At 45.8% G+C, this 19631-nt stretch overlaps 1 protein-coding gene across 10 annotated transcripts in view; it reads right to left on the bottom strand.

The window, feature by feature from the left end:
* PRDM11 (PR/SET domain 11) overlaps positions 1-19631 on the bottom strand; it is an 87897-nt gene that overhangs the window by 25093 nt on the left and 43173 nt on the right. For 7 of the 10 annotated variants that reach the window (XM_037999476.2, XM_073017059.1, XM_037999477.2 and 4 more), the window contains one exon: positions 5232-5299. In XM_037999476.2, the coding sequence (XP_037855404.1) occupies positions 5232-5299 (68 nt within the window). Of the gene's footprint in view, positions 1-735; positions 1158-5231; positions 5300-19631 lie in introns of all 10 variants that reach the window. The other 3 variants (XM_008000717.3, XM_037999482.2, XM_073017064.1) reach the window with 1 other exon arrangement.

Consider the following 19631-nt stretch of genomic DNA (forward strand, 5'->3'; position numbering starts at 1 on the left):
CACTGTTCATGGAACGTGCCAAGCGCCTTCCTGATGCGGGGCCTCGTACATGCTGTTCTCTGCCTGCGCGCCTCCCCTCCCCTTCTCCGCGCCCCACGCTGCTGCCTGGCCTGGTTAACTCTTACCCTTCACATCCCAGTCCACTGGACTTCTTCAGGGAGCCTTTCCCAGCCCCCAGTGACGCCAGTTTTCCCCACTCCTTAACTCTCAGACAGAGTTGCTAGGTTACCCACCAGGTCAAATGCAAAATGAAAACGTGGGGCCCCTGGCTCAAAAACTATGAAGAATGTCCAGATGGCGACAGCAGAGCCTGAAACCCGGTGGCCCCTGAGACTGTTCAGGTTGCATGCTCATGAAGTCAGCCCTGCTCTCAGGACCTCCTGGACTCCTGTGTCCTTCATCTCTTTGTTACCAGTTTACTCGTGCAATTATTTAAGGTTGGTTTATTCCTAGGAGTCCAGGGTCTCCCCAAGAGCAGGGCCTGTGTGGGGTTTACACACAGCTGTCTTCCCAGCTCCTAGCATGGCTCTGGCACAGAGATGCTCAGTAAATATTCTAGAATGAATGCACAAAAAGGGATGGAGAGGAGATGAGTGGGAGAAGGAGGGGAGGATGGAAAGAGTGGGCTGGACAGAGAGGGACAGGAGAGAACCAGAAGGAAAGTTGGTAGGAGACTGTGGAGTGTAGGCTGGGGGGCAGGCGGCCGCCGGGCGGAGGGGGACTGGTGATACTCACAGCTGGTCGAAGGGCTGTCGGTGCCATCCAGTTCCGCCCTGGGGAAGCCGTGCCCTGCATGGGCTGTGAGCAGCGCCGACTCGATGGCCCTCTCGTGGGCCGTGAGCACGATGGTGGGGGCCCGGCCCCCAGCCCCAGGGCCTGACAGGGACTGCTGCATGAAGGCCAGCTTGTCCTTGGTCCTCCGTTTCATGTCATCCCATCTGTGCTTAATGTCCTTGACGGAGCGGGGCACCTGGCTGACGGAGGTGATTTTCCGGGCTATGCCTTCCCAAATCTTGTCCCTGTCAGCATGGGACAGCCGCATGGTCTCCCTCCCAAAGAGCACTGCTTCGTGATGAGTCACCTCTGTGACAAGAATGTCCAGCTCCTCCTTGGAGAACTTGGGCTTCCTCTTACGCTCAGCCAGGTGTGCCACATTCCTTGGGTTGAATATCCCACAAAGCACAATTGGGTAAATGACCGTCAACGCAGGTGGTCCTCCTCCTTTCTAATTGCTGGCCCCCAGCTGGGGAGCCAGGAGGCATCTGGGGCAACCTGGCCCCCACCACACCCTCCTCCTACTGAGCGGTCCCTTCCACTACTCCTTGGAGGGGAGGGTGGAAAGAAGAGACGCGTTACGTGGGAGGGAGCACTGAACTCAGAGTCAAAGGCCTTGGTTTCAGGGCCTGCGTTAGCTCTTACTGGCTGTGAGAGCTAGGGCAGTTCAAGTCCAACCTTTCACACTATACTCTCCCTGTCCAGAATAATAACCACAACCCTTCAGGGTTATTACTAAGGAGGGGAAAACATCATGATGTAAGGGGCTTAAAAATCTCTTAAAGGTAGCAATAAAGGATCTTATTGAAATTGGGATTAGACCATTGTCTCTGTAAAGCGGTATTACCTACAGCCCTACAGCTGAATGAATGGCTCAGAAGAATACATAACCAGGGATACTATTTACACTGGGCTGCCATGGGATGTAGCAGTGACAATGCCATGATTAAGGTGTGGCCACAGAAAGCTGATTCTGCCCAGTGGCTCTCTTCGCCTACCCCTTCCCTATCCCAGTCAGTTCTCCAAGCCCCCACCTTTGCATATGTGCAGGAAAACAGGTTTCCTTCCCATGGGAGTGCTTTCTTCTGCTGTGGCTTTTTGGTAGAATTTGAGAAGCCCATGACTGTCCTGGGGGAGACAAGTTCCACTCTGGTGGACACCAGGGGGACCTGGGATTCCCTCTCAACTGAGCAGCCAGAGGCCCTGGGCAAGGGGCATAGCATGGCCCTTCCATTTCACTTGGCTCCTACTCTGGCTTTGGAACTCGATTTCTCCACATCGTGGCTCTGTCACCCTTTAACTAGTGATAAAAGGTTAAAAAATCCACCCAAGAGAGGACATGAGGGTATGGAGGAAAGCTCAGAGCGCATTCACTCCTTGGTTTCCTTCTGAAACCAAGAGGGGAAGGCCGGCGGCACCAATATCCTTTAGCCCTCACCTTCCTACTCATGCACCCAAAACACCAGGGCCCAGAAGATGGGAAGAAGGCTGGGGGCCCAGTCCAAGATGGTCGCAGGAACATGGGACTAGACCTGGGACTAGAGACTGAGTCTCCTTGGGCCAAACCATGGGACTCATGTGAACCCAGCCTCCTTCTCCATAAAACTAGGGTGATAATTCCAGTGTCACTGCCCAGGGCTATCAGGAGGACTTCATGTGGGTTTCTCAATCTTGCCACTATTGGCAGTTGAGGCTAGATAATTTTTTGTTGGGGGGAAGGGGTGTCCTGTGTAATACAGGATTTTATCAACATCTTTGGCTTCTACCTGATAGCATCCAACGACCAAACATGTCTCTAGGCCTTGCCAAATGCCCCCGGGGCACAAAATAGTGCCCAGTTGAGAATCACCACAGACAGATCACCTAGCATAGGGCTTCATAAAGATAAGCTCAACACGACAGCACCCGTTCCCCTCCTCGCCCACCATTAATTTTGTTAAGAAACTAACTGATTCCATTCAATCATCCCCAAGTAGTGCCATGACAGTACAAGGAAGAGCATCTGCAAATCAGAAAGAGCTACACCACGGAAGCCGGACATGAAGGGGAAGGAGGATTCCCAGGATTAACAGCTTTCCCTCCAACACCAACAGGAGGGGTGTCTCCATGGCAACAAACTGCATCCCCAACCCCAACCTGCTCTTTGAGCCGTCATAAGACGAGAGCCCACCAGCTGTGACTACCCAGATGCCATCTTGAATCAGGACAGGCTGGGAGCAGAACAGGGCAGATACCATGCTAGCAAGTGGCAGTAGCAGAAACCCCCAAACCCCTGCTCACCAGTGCCCATCCAGGCCCAGGAAGTCATGCTTCACCTGTCCCTTGTGCACAAGCAGGAAGAACACTGACCTAGGATTACAGAGCAAGAAGTTCAAATCCTGATTCTGCTACCCTGACTGTATGCTCTTGAGCAAGACCTTGCCCTGCCCTCAGTTTGACCACTGTGGCATGAAGATCTGTACGGAGCAGTGGTTCTCAATGCTAGCAGCACATCAGAATCACTAGCTTTAAAAATACCAAGGCCCAGGGCCCATCTCCAGCCCAATTAAGTCACAATCTGTGGGGTGCCAGAGGATAGCTAAGTTAGTTCAGATGATAACTCCCCTTCTTTGGGGTTTTGGGAAGGCCTTGTCCCCAAGGGGAAGGATCAGAGATGGGTGAAAGAGTGGAACAGATTCAGTTCTATGAGCAAATCTCCTGGCGCCTTAAAAGTAACAGCACAGAAAGCCTGATTCCCAAGTGGACACACACATGCTATCCCCTGCTTGCCTGGAGCCAGGCTGCAGCCACAGGGAAGGCAGCACAGCGGCACAGGCCGGGGTTCCAAACTGTGCAGCCGCCCAACAGCCTGACTTGACATCACACCCCAGTGTCCCCAGACACAATCCTGGCTCCTTTGAAGGCCCATGTCAACGAACCCCTCCTCTTTCACCTGGGCCCCTGCAGCACATTTGTGCCTCGGTGCAACAACTCCACTAGAAAGTCATCTCTGTGGTGGGAGGTGTGAGCCTGGGAAGGGCCAGCGGGGGTGGGGCATGGGGTGTGGTGGGACTGGACTGGGTGATCCACCCCAGTTCACAGTCTGACTCGAACTAGGTGCTCAGTACACAGGTGATGAACTGTAAGTGCTCAGCTGACCTGGACCCCGTGGCAGTGAGAAGAGAAGGCAGTCGCAGATGTCAAGCCACCTCCCTGGGGCCACTTTCAGGGCAGTGTCTGATCAGCTGTGTGCAAGGAGCTTGGGGGCAGTGGGTGCTGTTCTCCACACTGCAAGGCAGGGGGCCTGCTCATCTCTGGAGCCTCTGTTCTGTACCCATCAAATGGCAATGAGAACACCTGCCCCAACCCATAAGAGGGCAAACGCTAAATTACTCTGGGAGGTGTGAACTGCTGCTCAGCCGCTCAGGGCGCTCTGATGAGTACAGGTGGGCAGTGGAGCCACCAGGAAGGGCACAGGAGCCCTCATCACACATTCCTCGCCTCAAACCTGTTTCTCCTCATTTGCTCAGAAAGTCTCCGAGTTTAAGACAGCACACTCCTTCTTAGGAAGCTGCCCTCTCTCCAAGCACAATCCCACCAGCAGCCTCAAGGCCCCATGGGTCACAGAACTGTGCACAAGCCAGCAGAGGGCCCCAGGTCCATGGTGTGGCTGTGCTCCTGACTCCAGACATCTGAGGCTTCCTTCCCCTCCCACCCAGATCCAAATCCCCAGTCAGTGCTCCTAGGTCCCAGAGAGAAGCCACCAAGCAGGCAACAAGGCAGGTCAGATCTCCCACCCCTGTCCACAAACCCCACCAGGCAAAGCCCCTCGCACACGACATAGACCATCAGCATCACACTGGGCCCATGGTTCTAGGCTCAGTTCAGTCATCCCTGGGTGACCCTGGGCCAGTCTCCTGCCTCCTCTGGCTGGCATTTAAGGAATCTTCTGGTGCAAACTTCTGTCACAAACACGGGAACAGCGTAAAGCTGACGCTTCAAAGTACTCAAACTTAGGCAGCAACACTGCCAAAAACTGAGCTGAAGACTGTCAGAGCCCTTTCTTCCATGGAGGCTGTTTAAACAACTGCTGGGACTGCACTGGGACAATTCTCATACCACCACTGCAGGAGCCTGCTCTGAGAAGGTGTCACAGTCCTAGGTGGGGGACATTCTCCTCCTCCTCCCTAGGAATGCTGCCAGAAGCCTGGGGCCCAGGTCCTCCAGTCACACTGGCAAGTGATCACCCCGAGGGGTCCCTGCATCCCAACAGCCTAGCCACATGCCATCCTCTAGAGCCCCCTGATGGAGGCCTAGGGGAAAAGGTGGGTCCTTCAGAGCTAGATGCATCCCAAACCCTGCAAACAGCAACCTCCAGAAGTCTCCACCACTGGAGCTCCCATAGGCCCAACACACTCCCTTGTCTCCTTTCCAGAGGCCAGGCAAGACCCCCGGGACATCAGCAGAGCAGGGCTCACCTCATCCAGTTGGCTTTGGTCTCGTCTGAGCCATCTATGGACTTATAGCGGTTGTTCTTGTCCACAATCTGGAAGAAAGAGAAAGAGTCTAGGATGGGCCATTCTAGAGGGGTTCTCATGTCCCTGGGCTCCTTCCCAACCAGGGCCCAGGGCCTGGCTCCACCTGCTCCCTCCGCCTCCCCCTGAAATGTCACCACTGCTACAGAACTGAAATGCAGGCTGGGTTCAGAATCCCTGCTACCTCCTCTCCACCCATTCCCATTCTTCTAGGGACACTGGGGATCGTATTCTCCTAGACCCACAAAGCCCTTCACAGGTGTTTTGAATTCCTGGGAGATGGGAAGCAGATGGAACCATCTCTCTCCTCTGTCTTGATGGAATACACAGCAACATGGCTGACAAGGGGCCTTTCCACTGGCGTTGCTTTGCAACCACAAAGGCTAAACCAATCCTTCTCTCTTTACAGTTTCTGTGGGAGACAGAGGCCACTGCTGGATGACTGAACATATGTGATTTGAGAGGGTTCCTCCTCTCCCCAACCTCTAAATGTTCAAGAGCCTCAGGGTTTGAAGCTGGGCTGGTTTCTCTTTTATTTCATCATCACTCTTTAATCAGAGTTCAGCTGGGTATGAAATTCTAGGCTAAGTTTTATTTTCTTTCAGCACTCTGAAGATTGCTAAAAAAGACTGCCATTGGCACAAAAGCAACAGCTGTCAGTCTAATGTTGTTCTTTTGTGGATAATCTGTCTGTGGTAAATTTTAAGACTTTCCTTTTACTCTTGACTTTCTGCAGTTTTGCTATATGGTTTTGAAGTGAAGATTTACTTTCCTGAAATTCTCCTTATTACTTGAACACCTTCCAACTCCAAGACTCATATATTTTTCAATTCTGGAAAATTCTCAGTCATTAGGCTTTTGAGTACAGCTTCTCAGTCATTTTCTCCATTCTCTTTCAGTAAAATTTCTGTTAAACATGTATGGCAAAAAAAATTAGCCAGGTGTGGTGGCTGGTGCCTGTAGTCCCAGCTACTCGGGAGGCTGAGGCAGGAGAATGACGTGAACCCGGGAGGCAGAGCTTGCAGTGAGCCGAGATCGTGCCACTGCACTTCAGCCTGGGCAACAGAGCAAGACTCCGTCTCAAAACAAAACAAAACAAAAACAAAAACAAACAAACAAAAAACGTGTATGGGAGTAACTCAATATATCCTCCATGTCTTTTAACTACTCTTCCATATTTTTCTCTTTATTATTCTGGGCACTCTCTGGAAAAATTTCTCAGAACTCTCTTCCAGTCCACTAATTATCTCTTCGGCTATGTCTAATCCAGGGTTTCTCTCATCTACTGAGGTTTTTCCAGCTTTCTTTGTTTTCTTTTTTAATGAGTACCTTTATTTTGATGAATATTTTTCATTCCCATAATTTTTAATTAGTTTTTTTCAGGTCCACACTTTTATACATCCTGCCTCTTTCTCTTTCATAATGACATGTTCCTTCTTTTTCCTTTCTAATAGCTTTATTGAGGCATCATTGACATATAATGTACAACTTGATAAGTTTTGACACATGAGCTAGATCAGGGTTGGTTCCCTGAAGACTTGGTGAAGCAGAGCCTGGGAGAACTCCTGGGAGATGGGAAACAAATGGATGGTCACCATGCCTAGACTCCTACCTAACCTGGTGCCATTCATAAGCCTCCATTGTTCTCTTCAAAGCAGCAGAGAAGCCCTTTATCAACGTGAATCAGATCATGTCCCACACCAGCTCAAAATAGCATCCACTGCACTTACAATAAAACTCATATTTATGGCCACAGCCTTCATACCCTACAGGCCTGCGCCCCAACTTACCCTGGGCCTCTCACTCCCTTTTCACTTTTCTGCAGCCTTAATGCCCTGAGGGTGAGCCTTAACATTGGTTGGTTCCACCGCCTAGAGCCTCTTTTGTCTACCCTTAAAAATGACAATAATCAGGAAATATTTCAAGCATTCAGAAATTATAAAGAATGCAGCTGACAACCCTGTGCCCATCAGCCAAAGCCAACAAAAATTAACACGAGTTATATTTGTCTCAGGCCTCTCTCTCCTTTTGCTTCAAGAAAATGCTGAGATGCAGTGGAAGACCCTCTCTGCCTCCAACTTCTTCTCTTTCCCTTCCTCCCTCCAAGAGTAACCACAATCCTGGAGACGGTGGGAAGCCTTCCCATTTTTATGACACAAGGACTTTTCAAAGAGCAACACACAGGACTGTTTGCATGTGTGTAAAGTTTACGGAAATGGCACCCAAGTGAACATATCCTTTTTCAATTTTTTCCCACTAAGCTTTGAATATGTGGTCCCTTCTTAGCTTTTGGGTCTCAGATTATGTGAGCTCCACAGAAGAAGCCTTCCCTAGCCTTGACCCTAAAGGAAGTTCTTCCTGGCCTCACCTCAACCTCCATATCCCTGGCCTATCATGGCATTATCTCTGTTACATCATCCTGTAACTTCCCTTAAGAGCCCTAATTGCAGTGAGCATGTTGTTGATATCTACTTGTCGATTTGGTAACTGACTGCCTCCCTGGCTAGACCGTAAACTAATGAGTGCAAAGCACGTGGCTGCCCTGATCACAATGGTGGCCCTGGTTCCTAACATAGGGAGGGCATGGCACATGGTGGAATACTGATTGAATGAAAGAATGATTGGATGAAGAGCCTTTTAAGTAAAAGGCAAGTAAAGGGGAAAAAATTGGCTAAGTGTGATGCTCATACATGTATTCCGATCACTTTGGGAGGCTGAGGCCAGAGAACTGCTTGAGGCCAGGAGTTTGAGACCAGCCTGGGCAACACAGCAAGACCCTGTCTCTACAAAGAATTTTTACAAAAATTAGCCAAGTGTGGTAGTGCCCAGATACTCAGGAGGCTGAGGCAGGAGGATTGCTTAAGCCCAAGAGTTTGAGGCTGCAGTAACCCATGATTGTGCCACTGTACACAAGCCTGGGTGACAAAGCAAGATCCTGTTTCTAAAAGAAAAGAAAAGAAAAGGAGAAAGAAAGAAGGAAAGAAGGACAAGAAAGGAAGGAAGGCAGGAAGGAAGAAAGAAGAAAAAATTATAAAATGTTAGGATTTTAGTAAAAATGAAATGAGTGCTATGCCGGAGCCAGCTTATACTGACTGGGAGCCAACTGTTAAATTTTCAGGAATTTTGCGAACCAGTTGTTAAACACAGTCATTATTGAAAAACTAAATGATATAAACTTACAATTCAATAAATGATATATTTTTAAAAGGCAATAAATACCCAAAACATAACCACTTCCCAATTATTTTACTACATTTGACTGACGATTTTCTATGCTCTTGAGGGTACTGGCCTCTACTGTAGCTGCAGAGTAGAAATACCATACAATAGTTGCAATTGCATATTTCTTCCCAATTGCACATTCACTGATTTCATGCTAGTAGTTTGAAATCAGCCATGGGGGGAGCATTTACACCATGGAAATTGGCACATAGCCTCACCATCACCATCACCATCACCATCACCATCAGTTGTAAACACCTACCAGCACACCACTATGCATGTTTACATGAGCATAGAAAGTCTAGGAGATACATATCAAAATCTCAACTCTTGTTACTCTAGAGGGGAGGAAAGAGGGAAGCAGGGATGCTTTTGCTTAATTTGTCTATGAGACTACACTGCCTTTGTGTTTTAAAAATCTCAGAAAACTAAAAAGAGAAGGCATGCAACTCAGGCTTCCCCTTCCATGGCAGTCTCTCCAAGTGATGCTCCAGTCTGCAGGGACCCTACCCTGGAGTCTCAGAGAACCCTGGATTTTATCATAACACTACTCCCTCTACATTATCATTTCTGATTGCTCCTCTGTCTCCTGGGGGAAAACAGAAGCATCTCTAGTTCCTACAGAGATGTAGTAGGAGCGCATGGAGGGTAGTAAGAGCCATGGAGCCAGAGGAATTGGCTAGAATTTCAGCTTCGCTGCACACAAGCTGAATGGCCTTGGACAGATATTTGCTGACCATGCCTCAGTTTCCTCATCTACAAAATTGGATAAAAACCAACCTTGTAGCACCGCTGTCATAATGGAAGTGTAAGACACTCAGTGAATGGTCACTGTTAGCATTGTGATCATAATTGGGATTATTAAGAGTTCAAATATTAGTTATTACTAATTTGGGGTGGTGGGTCAACACTGAGTTGTAATCAGTCTTGGCAGTTTCATCTGAACACACGAGGCCTGGGCAAGGGTTGTGAAGGACATAGGAACTGCCTGAGACCTCTGTCTGCTGGATTCAGGTCTAGAGCTTTTCTGAGTTTTGGCTTATCTTGCCCACCAATCAGGATTTTCTCAAATCAAGCATTTATTCACTCATTCATTCATTCATTCATTCAACCAACAAACATCATGGAGGGAGTGGGCACAGTGACAGGCTCTGGGGATAAAATGTTGACCCAGGCAGAGAGTGTCTTTGCTCTTAGAAAGCTCACAGCCTAGCGGGACACAGAAGAGAGGTCACTGTGATATGGCATGGTCAGTACCATGGTGGGGAATTATGTGGGATTATGGGATCTCTGAGCTGGAGCCCTGGACCTGGAAAACTACTGAGGACCTTTTCTGGGGACATGGAATCTAAGCTGAGATCTTAGAGAAGAGAGAGATGGTGCCCTAGGCAGAGGGTGCAGGGCAGGCAGGATCTCGCAGGGCCTGTGGACCATGTTATATGCCACTGATGAGCCCAGGCCACCCTGAGTAGAGAGCAGGCTGTGGGCTTCCAGTTCTGGGACTGACATGGGTCCAGGCGTGACAGCAGGGCAGATGCTCAGGACCAGTCCCCAGAATGCTGGTCTCCCAGTGTCTTCCCTTGCCTTTTCCCTCAAGGTCAACTCCTTGGTCCCTCTGAACTCAGTACTTTGGACTAGCCCAGAAGCTCTGAGCATTGTGATATAAGGCCTTTGATAACCTGGCACCAGGCTGATAACCTGGGGAACCTGCATGGTGAGAGGATCCCTTAGCCTGGAGAAGAAGAGGCCTGAGAAAGCAGAGCCATCATCATCAGATGTGGGAAGGACAACCATGTTGTGGGGACAGGATGGTTAGAACCCGCATGTATCTAGAGGGACGCAGGCCTGAACTCAGCACAAAAAGTGATGGTCTAACATGCAGAAGAGTCCTAAGATAGGACGAGCACCCTGTGAGGTGGTGAGCTTCTTGTTACTGGGAGTGTTCAACCAGGGGATGACTTGCTAGTAGGGAGGCTGAAAAAAGGACTTCCTCACTCAGTGGAAATCTGACCTAAATGACCTCAAAGTTCTGTCTAAAATGAAGATTGAGGGATGCTCAGAAAACATAACATAAAAGTTATAACTTTTCATATATATATATGCTTTCATAACATAAAAGCATGAAGTTTTACCCCCTGGGCCAAGCATGGTCCAGGTAGATCCACATGCTATTTCAGACCATGGTAATAATTAATAAAGAAAAATAAAAACAAAACCTCATTAACAGCTACCACTCATGGAGTACCTTCACTGTGTCAAGTATTTTGATAAACTCTTAATTCTCACAGCTACTATGATTATCCTCCTTTTACAGATTGGAAAACTGAGGCTGAGGGCTGTTGGTAACTTGCCTGAGGCCACAAAGGAATTTTCCACGAGAAGCTGGAGTTTAAACTTGGGTCTCTGACAGTACAGTCCATGCTTTAACCACTTTGTAGAGCAATGGATGTTAGCCCCAAGATTTTCCTAATGACTCCATTAACCACCCTCAACCATTCCTGAAACCCAGAATCAACCAGGACTCTTTTGGGCCCCTCTCTGAGCTTCCAGCTTCGCCTCTGAGCAAATCTGCTATCTGCAGGTTGGCCTTTTAATAGGGAAGAATGCTCTGCTTTGCAACAGAACGTCTGCCTGCCCCAATTGAAGATTCACTGTTGGGTGCCTCTAAATGGTGTCATGACCAGATGCTGCAGAGACGGATTTTCAAAAACCTGATTTGTTTGCAACTTTCCAGGAATTCATTGAATCCATAAAGCATTCTTTTTTTTTTTTTTTTTTTTTGAGATGGAGTCTGGCTCTGTCGTCCAGGCTGGAGTGCAGTGGCCCGGATCTCAGCTCACTGCAAGCTCCGCCTCCCGGGTTTACGCCATTCTCCTGCCTCAGCCTCCCGAGTAGCTGGGACTACAGGCGCCCGCCACCTCGCCCGGCTAGTTTTTTTTGTATTTTTCAGTAGAGACGGGGTTTCGCCGTGTTCGCCAGGATGGTCTCGATCTCCTGACCTTGTGATCCGCCCGTCTCGGCCTCCCAAAGTGCTGGGATTACAGGCTTGAGCCACCGCGCCCGGCCCATAAAGCATTCTTAATTCTCAATCCTGCATTTCTTCATAGAGCAAAGTAGTTACAAAAATGACTGGTGAAGCCATTCACAGTTGATGAAGCACTTTGGCATACCTCAAATGCTCCTCCCCCAAGCCCCAGGAAGCAGATGGCATCACCTCTTTTCTCTAGCTACTCCCCAGCCCAACTGAAGACCTGAGAGATAACCTGAACTTGAACTTGAACTCTGGCCTCTGCTATGGCCACAGACATGGAGTGAAGAATACTCAAGCTAGACAAGGGCATCTGAGATTATCCAGGCACTAGGTTTCTAACCTGGTGTCTGGGTAAGGGGGCATCCCTTAAAATGTGTGCATTTTGTGAACATTGGCACGTGAGTATAACTTTCTAGGTGAATCAAGAAAGCTCAATAACCATGATTTAAACCATCTGCCCTAATTGAACTGATAAGGAAATGAGAACTTCCTTTTATTAATCCAAAACTTCCTTTTATTAATTATTATTATACTTTAAGTTCTAGGGCACATATGCACAACGTGCAGGTTTGTTACATATGTATACATGTGCCATATTGGTGTGCTGCACCCGTTAACTCGTCATTTACATTAGGTATATCTCCTAATGCTATCCCTCCCTCCTCCCCCAACCCCACGACAGGCCTCGGTGTGTGATGTTCCCCATCCTGTGTCCAAGTGTTCTCATTGTTCAGTTCCCACCTATAAGTGAGAACATGCAGTGTCTGGTTTTCTGTCCTTGTGACAGTTTGCTCAGAATGATGGTTTCTAGCTTCATCCATGTCCCTACATGAACTCATCCTTTTTTCAAATTTCTTTTCTGTTTAGGCCACTTTATTGAGTATGAATGGCATACAAAAAGCTGTATGTATTTAACATACCTAACTTGATGAGTTTGGAAATAAGTGTATACCTGTCAAACCATCACCACAAACTATGATATAAACATATCCATTACCTCCAAAATATTCCTCTGCTCTTATTATTATTATTGTGATAATACTTAACATAAGATCTACCCTTTTAGCAAATTTTTAAGTATGCAATACAGTAAACTATAGGCTTTATGCTGTACAGTAGATCTCTGGGACTTACTCATCTTGCATAACTGAAACTTTATACCCTTGTACCAATACCTCCCTATTTCGTCTTTCCCAGCCACTGGAAACCACCATTCTGCTCTCTATCTCTATCAATTTGACTATTTCAGATTCCTCCTATAAGTGGTATCAGGTAGCATTTGTCCTGTGTCTGGCTTATTTCACTTAGCATAACATCCTCCAGGTTTACCCATGTTGTTGCAAATGGCAGAACTTCCTTCTTTTTAAGGCTTAAAACGACTCTGGAGACCTGGTTAATGAGGCATGTTGACAAACAATCCTAAATTCCACATCCAGGTTTTATATACTTTGATTTCACCTCCCACCCTCAACCATCCCTGAAACTCACCTGACGATAACTGTAGATACTAAAGCTGGCTGTGATCTGCTCATCACATGCTAAGTACCAGGCATGCAACAAGCATTAGTATTTACAACTCATAGGGGTGTGTTCCGTTAGATTGTGCATCCTCATTTTATGGATAAAACCACTTGAGCTGTGAGAGAACAGGTGAGCAGCCCAAAGACACATTTCTCGCAAGTTGTAGAGCCAGGATCGGAATCCAGGGACAGAGCCTATAACCAACTCAGACAGCTCTTCCCTTCACAAGTCCCTCTTTTCTGCCTGTGAAAGGTGCCAGGACTATGGACTAGTCTCAGGACCAACCACCCGCTACCCTGACCACACAGAGCCTCGCTCTCCTTGGTAAGGAGGCAGGCTCCTGGTGAAAGGCAGCAGCATTCTGAGTACCAGTTTGGGCCCTTGGGGAAGAACTAGAGAAGCAGCTGTCAAGCAGACTGGCCTGAATCCCATCTCTTAGTTATGCCTTTTTATGAATGGTCTTGGGCAAGGGTTAGAGAGAGATCTGGGAGTATCTGGATCAGGAGTTTGCTGCCTACCTAGGAGGCAGCAAAAATGTAAACTGGAATGAGCCACAGAAAAATCAGATAGAAACACACTTTAAGTATCATGCTGCAGATTGGAAGAGTCTTCCAAGTTAACCCAGCAGAAGAACGTAGTGAACAGGGCTGACATGAAAGGCAACCCATGGAGCTGTTGAGTACACAACCTGCACATCTATCACGGGTAGCTTTCCCCAAATAACCACTGAAATGAATAAGAGATAGGAAAAAAGCAGAGCAAAACTCTAATGCTTCATAATAAGGTATCACTTCACATCCACTAGGATGGCTAGAATAAAAAAGTCAGAGAAAAACAAGAGTTGACAAGAATATGGATAAATCAGAGCCCTCATATACAATTGGTGGGAAAGCAAAATTGATCAGCTGCTTTGGAAAACAGCCTGGAAGGTCTTCAAATGATGAAACCTTGAGTTACTATTCCACTCCTAGGTATTATGCCTGAAAGCAATAAAAACATGTGTCCGCATGGAAACTTGTACACAAATGTTTACAGCAGCATTATTCATAACAGCCAAAAGGCGGAGACTGCCATCAATGGATGAAGAGATCAACAAGATATGGAACATTATTAGGCCATAAAAGGGAATGATATGGCCTGGTGTGGTGTCTCATGCCTGTAACCCCAGCACTTTGGAAGACTGAGGTGGGTGGATCACTTGAGGCTAGGAGTTCAAGACCAGGCTGGCCAACATGCAAAACCTCGTCTCCACTAAAATAAAAATAATAATAATAATAAAAAGCTGGGCATAGTGGTACACACCTGTAATCCCAGCTACTTGGGAGGCTGAGGCAGGAGTATCACTTGAACCTGGGAGGCAGAGGCTGTAGTGAGCCCAGATCGAGCTACTGTATTCCAGACTGGGTGACATGGAGAGATGCTGCCTCAGAAAAAAAAAGGTGGGGCGGGGAGGGAATGATACATGCTGCCACACAGATGAACCTTGAAAACATGAAGCGAAGGGAAAGAATCTTGTCACAAAGACCACATACGACATAATCTCATTTATATGAAAGGCCAGAATAGAAAAATCTATAGGGTCAGAAAGTAGATTAGTGGTTACCTAGGGATGGGTGAGGGTGAGGGGTTGAAGATGTGGGTTAGGGGGATTGGAAGAGTGGAACGACAGAGGATACAGGATTTGATGAAATTGACTGTGATGATGGTTGCACATATCCGTGAATATAGTCAAAATCATTGAATCATACATTTTAAATGGGTGAATTATGTAGTATGTGAATTATATCTCAATAAAGCTGTTAAAAAATAAAATCTGCCAAAGGTTCATTGTTATCAATCAAACAAGGAGAAGGGAACGATCTTATGTCCTACATATCCTGTGCTTGAACACTGATCCCTAAAGAAACAGGTTTCCCTGCGAGTGGGAAGACCAGCAATGGGATGCCAGGAGGGCATTCTAGATATTAACATCTGAGGCCTGGATATGATAAATTGGAGATCTAGTTAAAAGTCCTGACCCCATAAATGACCTGTATAACCTTAGATAAGCAACATGGCCTTTTAAAGTCCAGTTTCCCAATCTTTAAAAAGAAGATAATAACTATCCCACAGTACTGTTATGAGATATACAAATCATTTAGTACTCAGTGAGCAGCAGCTATTATTGCTGCTACTATTATTGTTGTTATTGTTGCTCATCAACCCTAACTAGCATCTTCTGAGGACCCACTGGGGTCTGGAGTGCTGAATTAGGTTCGGAGACCATAGTTCAACAAGACCTCTCCTTGGGGAATTTTCAAACACCAAGAAACCCCAAATCCTCTGTGGCAAAGCCAGGAAGTTTACTAAACATTAGTGTCTCTCAAACTACGGTCTTTGGATATATTCTCAGGATCTGAATGTTCTCTCTAAGAATTTTTAATTCCATGTTTTCATTTTAAAAAATCAATATGCGGGAATCCTCATGAGATTTCTGCACCCGCAAGAGGACTGCATTTATGGCTGAGGTAGCATCCGTGTCAGATTGAATCCCTGGCCCCAGCTCTTCAGCCATCCCTATCACCTTTTGCCACATGATTCTGAACTAGACTGTTTAACAGGTATCCTGCACTTCTTTGCTCCTTGACCTTATGTTCAACCATGAAATTGATGTGGCCAATGAGATATTAGCAAACATGATATAAGCAAAGTCCCGAAATGTAGAAAAGCTTCCCCAGGGAGCCCCTGCTCTTTCAGCTGGGGCCCAGAGCAGACATGATCCCAGTGTCTGGAGCAGACCTGGCTCCAGAGAGAGGAGCCAAGCTCCCCCAGCAGCTGGAGGCTGGGCATCCCAGCAAGCCCAGCTACATCAGCCAAACTGCAGCCCATCAGCAGATACACAAGTAGAAATGAGGAACTGCAGCTGACCAGCCCATACGTGAGCAAGAGTAAATGACTGTTGTTCTATGTCAGGGCTCAGCAAACTATGGCCTACAGGCTAATTCCAGCCCACCACCTGTTTCTGCATGGTCCACCAGGCTAAGAATGATTTTCAAATGGTTGAAAATAAATCAAGAGAAAAAACAATATTTAATGATGTGAAAATTATATGGAACTCAAACTTCAGTATATATAAATAAACTTTTATTGGAACATGGCTCACCTATGGCTGCTTTTGCACTATGATGGCAGAATTGAGTCATTGAGACAGACACTGTATAGCCTGCAAAACCTAAAATATTCACGACCTAGCCCTTTACTGAAAACGCTTGCCGGCCCTTGTTCTATGCCCACTGGATTTTGAGGTAGCTTGTTTTACCCCAACAGTTGACCATACAACCCCAATTATGACTACTTGCTATGAGCCAACAAAAAAAGAACAGATATAAACTTAACATGTAAATGTTGCACTCCGGCAAAGAAAAGGCCAAGGCACATCATGGCAGTTGCAATAACAAAAGATAGACGGGTGTGATGGCACACTCCTGTGATCCCAGCTACTCTGGAGGCTGAGGTAGGAGGATGGCTTGAGCCCAGGAGTTTGAGGTTATAGTGAGCTATGATCTTGCCATTGCACTCAGCCTGGGCAATAGAGTAAATTCCCACTTCTAAATATATACATACATGCATACATACATACATACATACATACATACAAGATTTCCCAGTGTTTCAAATAGAGACAAACAGTAAGAAAGTAAAGATATCACACTGCACACAAAAGTACAGGCATTCCAAACTCCAAAGACTCTTGCTGTGTCTCAGTAATCACTACGATATTCGCCTTATAAATAGCAATTTTGTTTCAGTGACATGTCATCAACTATCCCATTAGAATGATTTTGTTAATGTGTATTATGTTGAGGTTTTTGTAGTTCATTTTATATGTGTAAACTTGTTTTGGCTTTACAGTTGTTTAAAAGTTATAAGTACAAGATACTTTGTGTTTACCAAGTATATGTTTATACCTTTTTAAGTACATTAAAATGAAATTAATGTAACATTAAGACTCCAGGAACATTAAAAATCACCTGAACTTAACACTGTTCAGGTGTGAGAAACACAGCTACGGTAGAATGAACTGGAGAGCCAAGAAATAGAGGAGGTCAGGTTAGGAGCTGGTCTTACTGGAAATACTATACAGGTTCAGAATAATTTTTCATGTTCTACTTTTGCTCTGATACAATAGATTTACAGACTTGGCTCCAGCCAAAACTGGTTCACGAGCATATTACATTTTCCTGGGGAAATCTTTGGTTTGGTTTGTGATTGAATAACTAAACTACCAGCATTTATAAAACAGCTACACAAGCTGAGCCCATTTAATGCTTCTGATATTCAGAATCTTTGGATTGAGGTATTCACTTTTACTCCTGGAAAAGCTGATATTGAATCAATAGTGTTTTATGATCCATTGCATCTGAGAACACAAGAAAAGTGACTTTTACTTTAGTCTTATCTTCCACTTTTCCTTCTAAGCATGCTCGGTACCTCTGTTATACCCTAATATTAATACCATCCCCACCTGACTGTTACATGTGTGCCCCAGGGCCTTTGTAAATTTCATGACCACTGCTATGCTGCATTCCCTCAGTTTCTGACATTGTAGGACATTTGTATCAACTCATCCATCCCTCCCTCAAAATCTAGTTTGGCTAATGAGAACACATGGACACAGGGAGGGGAACATCACACACGGGGACCTGTTGGGGGATAGGAGGTGAGGGGAAGGAGAGCATTAGGACAAACACCTAATGCATGGGAGGCTTAAAACCTAGATGATGGGTTGATAGGTACAGCAAACCACCATGGCACATGTATACCTATGTAATAAACCTGCAGGTTCTGCACATGTATCCCAGAACTCAAAGTAAAATAAAATAATAATAATAGCAATAATAACGATAAAACCTAGTTCAGCTTAGAAGCAAGGACACCCCAGTAGCAATTGCACACCTACCATTCAGAGATTTGGGCTACTAAACACCGTTTCCCAAAAAGGAATCACAGCTCCTATGAGAGACAGTGGGAATATCTTTTTGTGCCAGAAAGTAAGGAAAAAGTGCTAAAATAATGATGGGGATGTGTCGAAAGAACAAGGAGCCACTTTGAAAGCGTTCCCACTGGTCAAATCTAGGGTAATTTAAACATCAAAATGAATAATGACAGACATGGACTCCAACACATTAAATTAAAAAAAAGAATTCATGTTCATACGAATAGCTAAAAATAGCTTTAAATGAGGATTGAGAGGGGGTGAAGGTTGAGCACTATTTTTTTAAAACAGAAGAATGTCAATAAATGTAGAAGAGAAAAAATAGAAAAATCATTTTAACCATGAATAATAATTGATACAGGCAAGACTCATCAATAGTTGTTAAAACCATTGAGTAAAAGATAAGACAGACTGCCACGAGGTGCCTCCTGATGGCAGGCTGTGAGAAAGACCTAATACTGCCTGTGCCAAAAAGCTGTAATCTGAATCCACCATGAAGAAACAATCAGACAAATCTAAACTGTAGCACATTATGCAAACAACTAGCCTGAACTTTTCAAAAGTATCAATATCATAAAGAGAAAAAACAATACAAGGGAGACTTTTCTAGAATAAAGGAGACTAATGAAATGTGACAATTAAATGCAATGTGTGATACCTGCACGGGTCCTGGATGGGGAAAAAACCACAAAGAATGTTACTAATGGCAATTGGGGAAATCTGAATATGAACTATAGCTGAGGCAGTATTGTATCCATGCTAAATTTCTTGGGTGGAATCATTATATGGTGGTTAAATAGCTCAGGGGTCAGCCAACTATGGCTGTAGGTCAAATCTAGCCCCCACCATCTGTTTTTATACAGCCTGCAAGCTAAGAACGGTGTTACCTTTTTTGTATGACTAAAAAATGTGTTTTTATGTAATTTCATTTCTATAACTTTCAAATTTCATTTGAAATAATATGAAATTCAAATTTCAGTGTTCACATAGAGTTTTATTTGAAACATAGCAATACCCATTCATTCACGTATCATCTATGACTGCTTTTGCAGTGCAATGGCAGAGTGCAGTAGTTACGACAGAGGCTGCACAGTCCATAAAGCCTAAAGTATTTACCAGGTAGCCTTTAAAAAAAATGTTTGTTCACCCTGGTATAGGAGAACACCTTGCTCTTAGGAATTTGGCTGAAGTGTTTAGAGGTAAAGTGTCATGATGTCTCTGTAACTATATCTCAAACAGTTCAGAAAAAAAAAAAAAAAAGAACATGTGGCCGGGCGCGGTGGCTCATGCCTGTAATCCCAGCACTTTGGGCAGCTGAGGTGGGCAGATTGCCTGAGCTCAGGAGTTCGCGACCAGCCTGGGCAACATGGTGAAACATCATCTCTACTAAAATACAAAAAATTAACCAGGCTTGGTGGTGTGTACCTGTAGTCCCAGCTACTTGGGAGGCCGGGGCAGTAAAATTGCTTGAACCTGGGAGTTGGAGGTTGCAGTGAGCCGAGATTACACCACTGCACTCCAGCCTGGGTGACAGAGTGAGACTCCATCTCAAAGAAAAAAAGAAAGAAAAAAAAGTGTGTGTATGTGTGTGTGT

Source organism: Chlorocebus sabaeus, chromosome 1, assembly GCF_047675955.1.
Source record: "Chlorocebus sabaeus isolate Y175 chromosome 1, mChlSab1.0.hap1, whole genome shotgun sequence".
NCBI classification, from domain to species: Eukaryota; Metazoa; Chordata; class Mammalia; order Primates; family Cercopithecidae; genus Chlorocebus; species Chlorocebus sabaeus.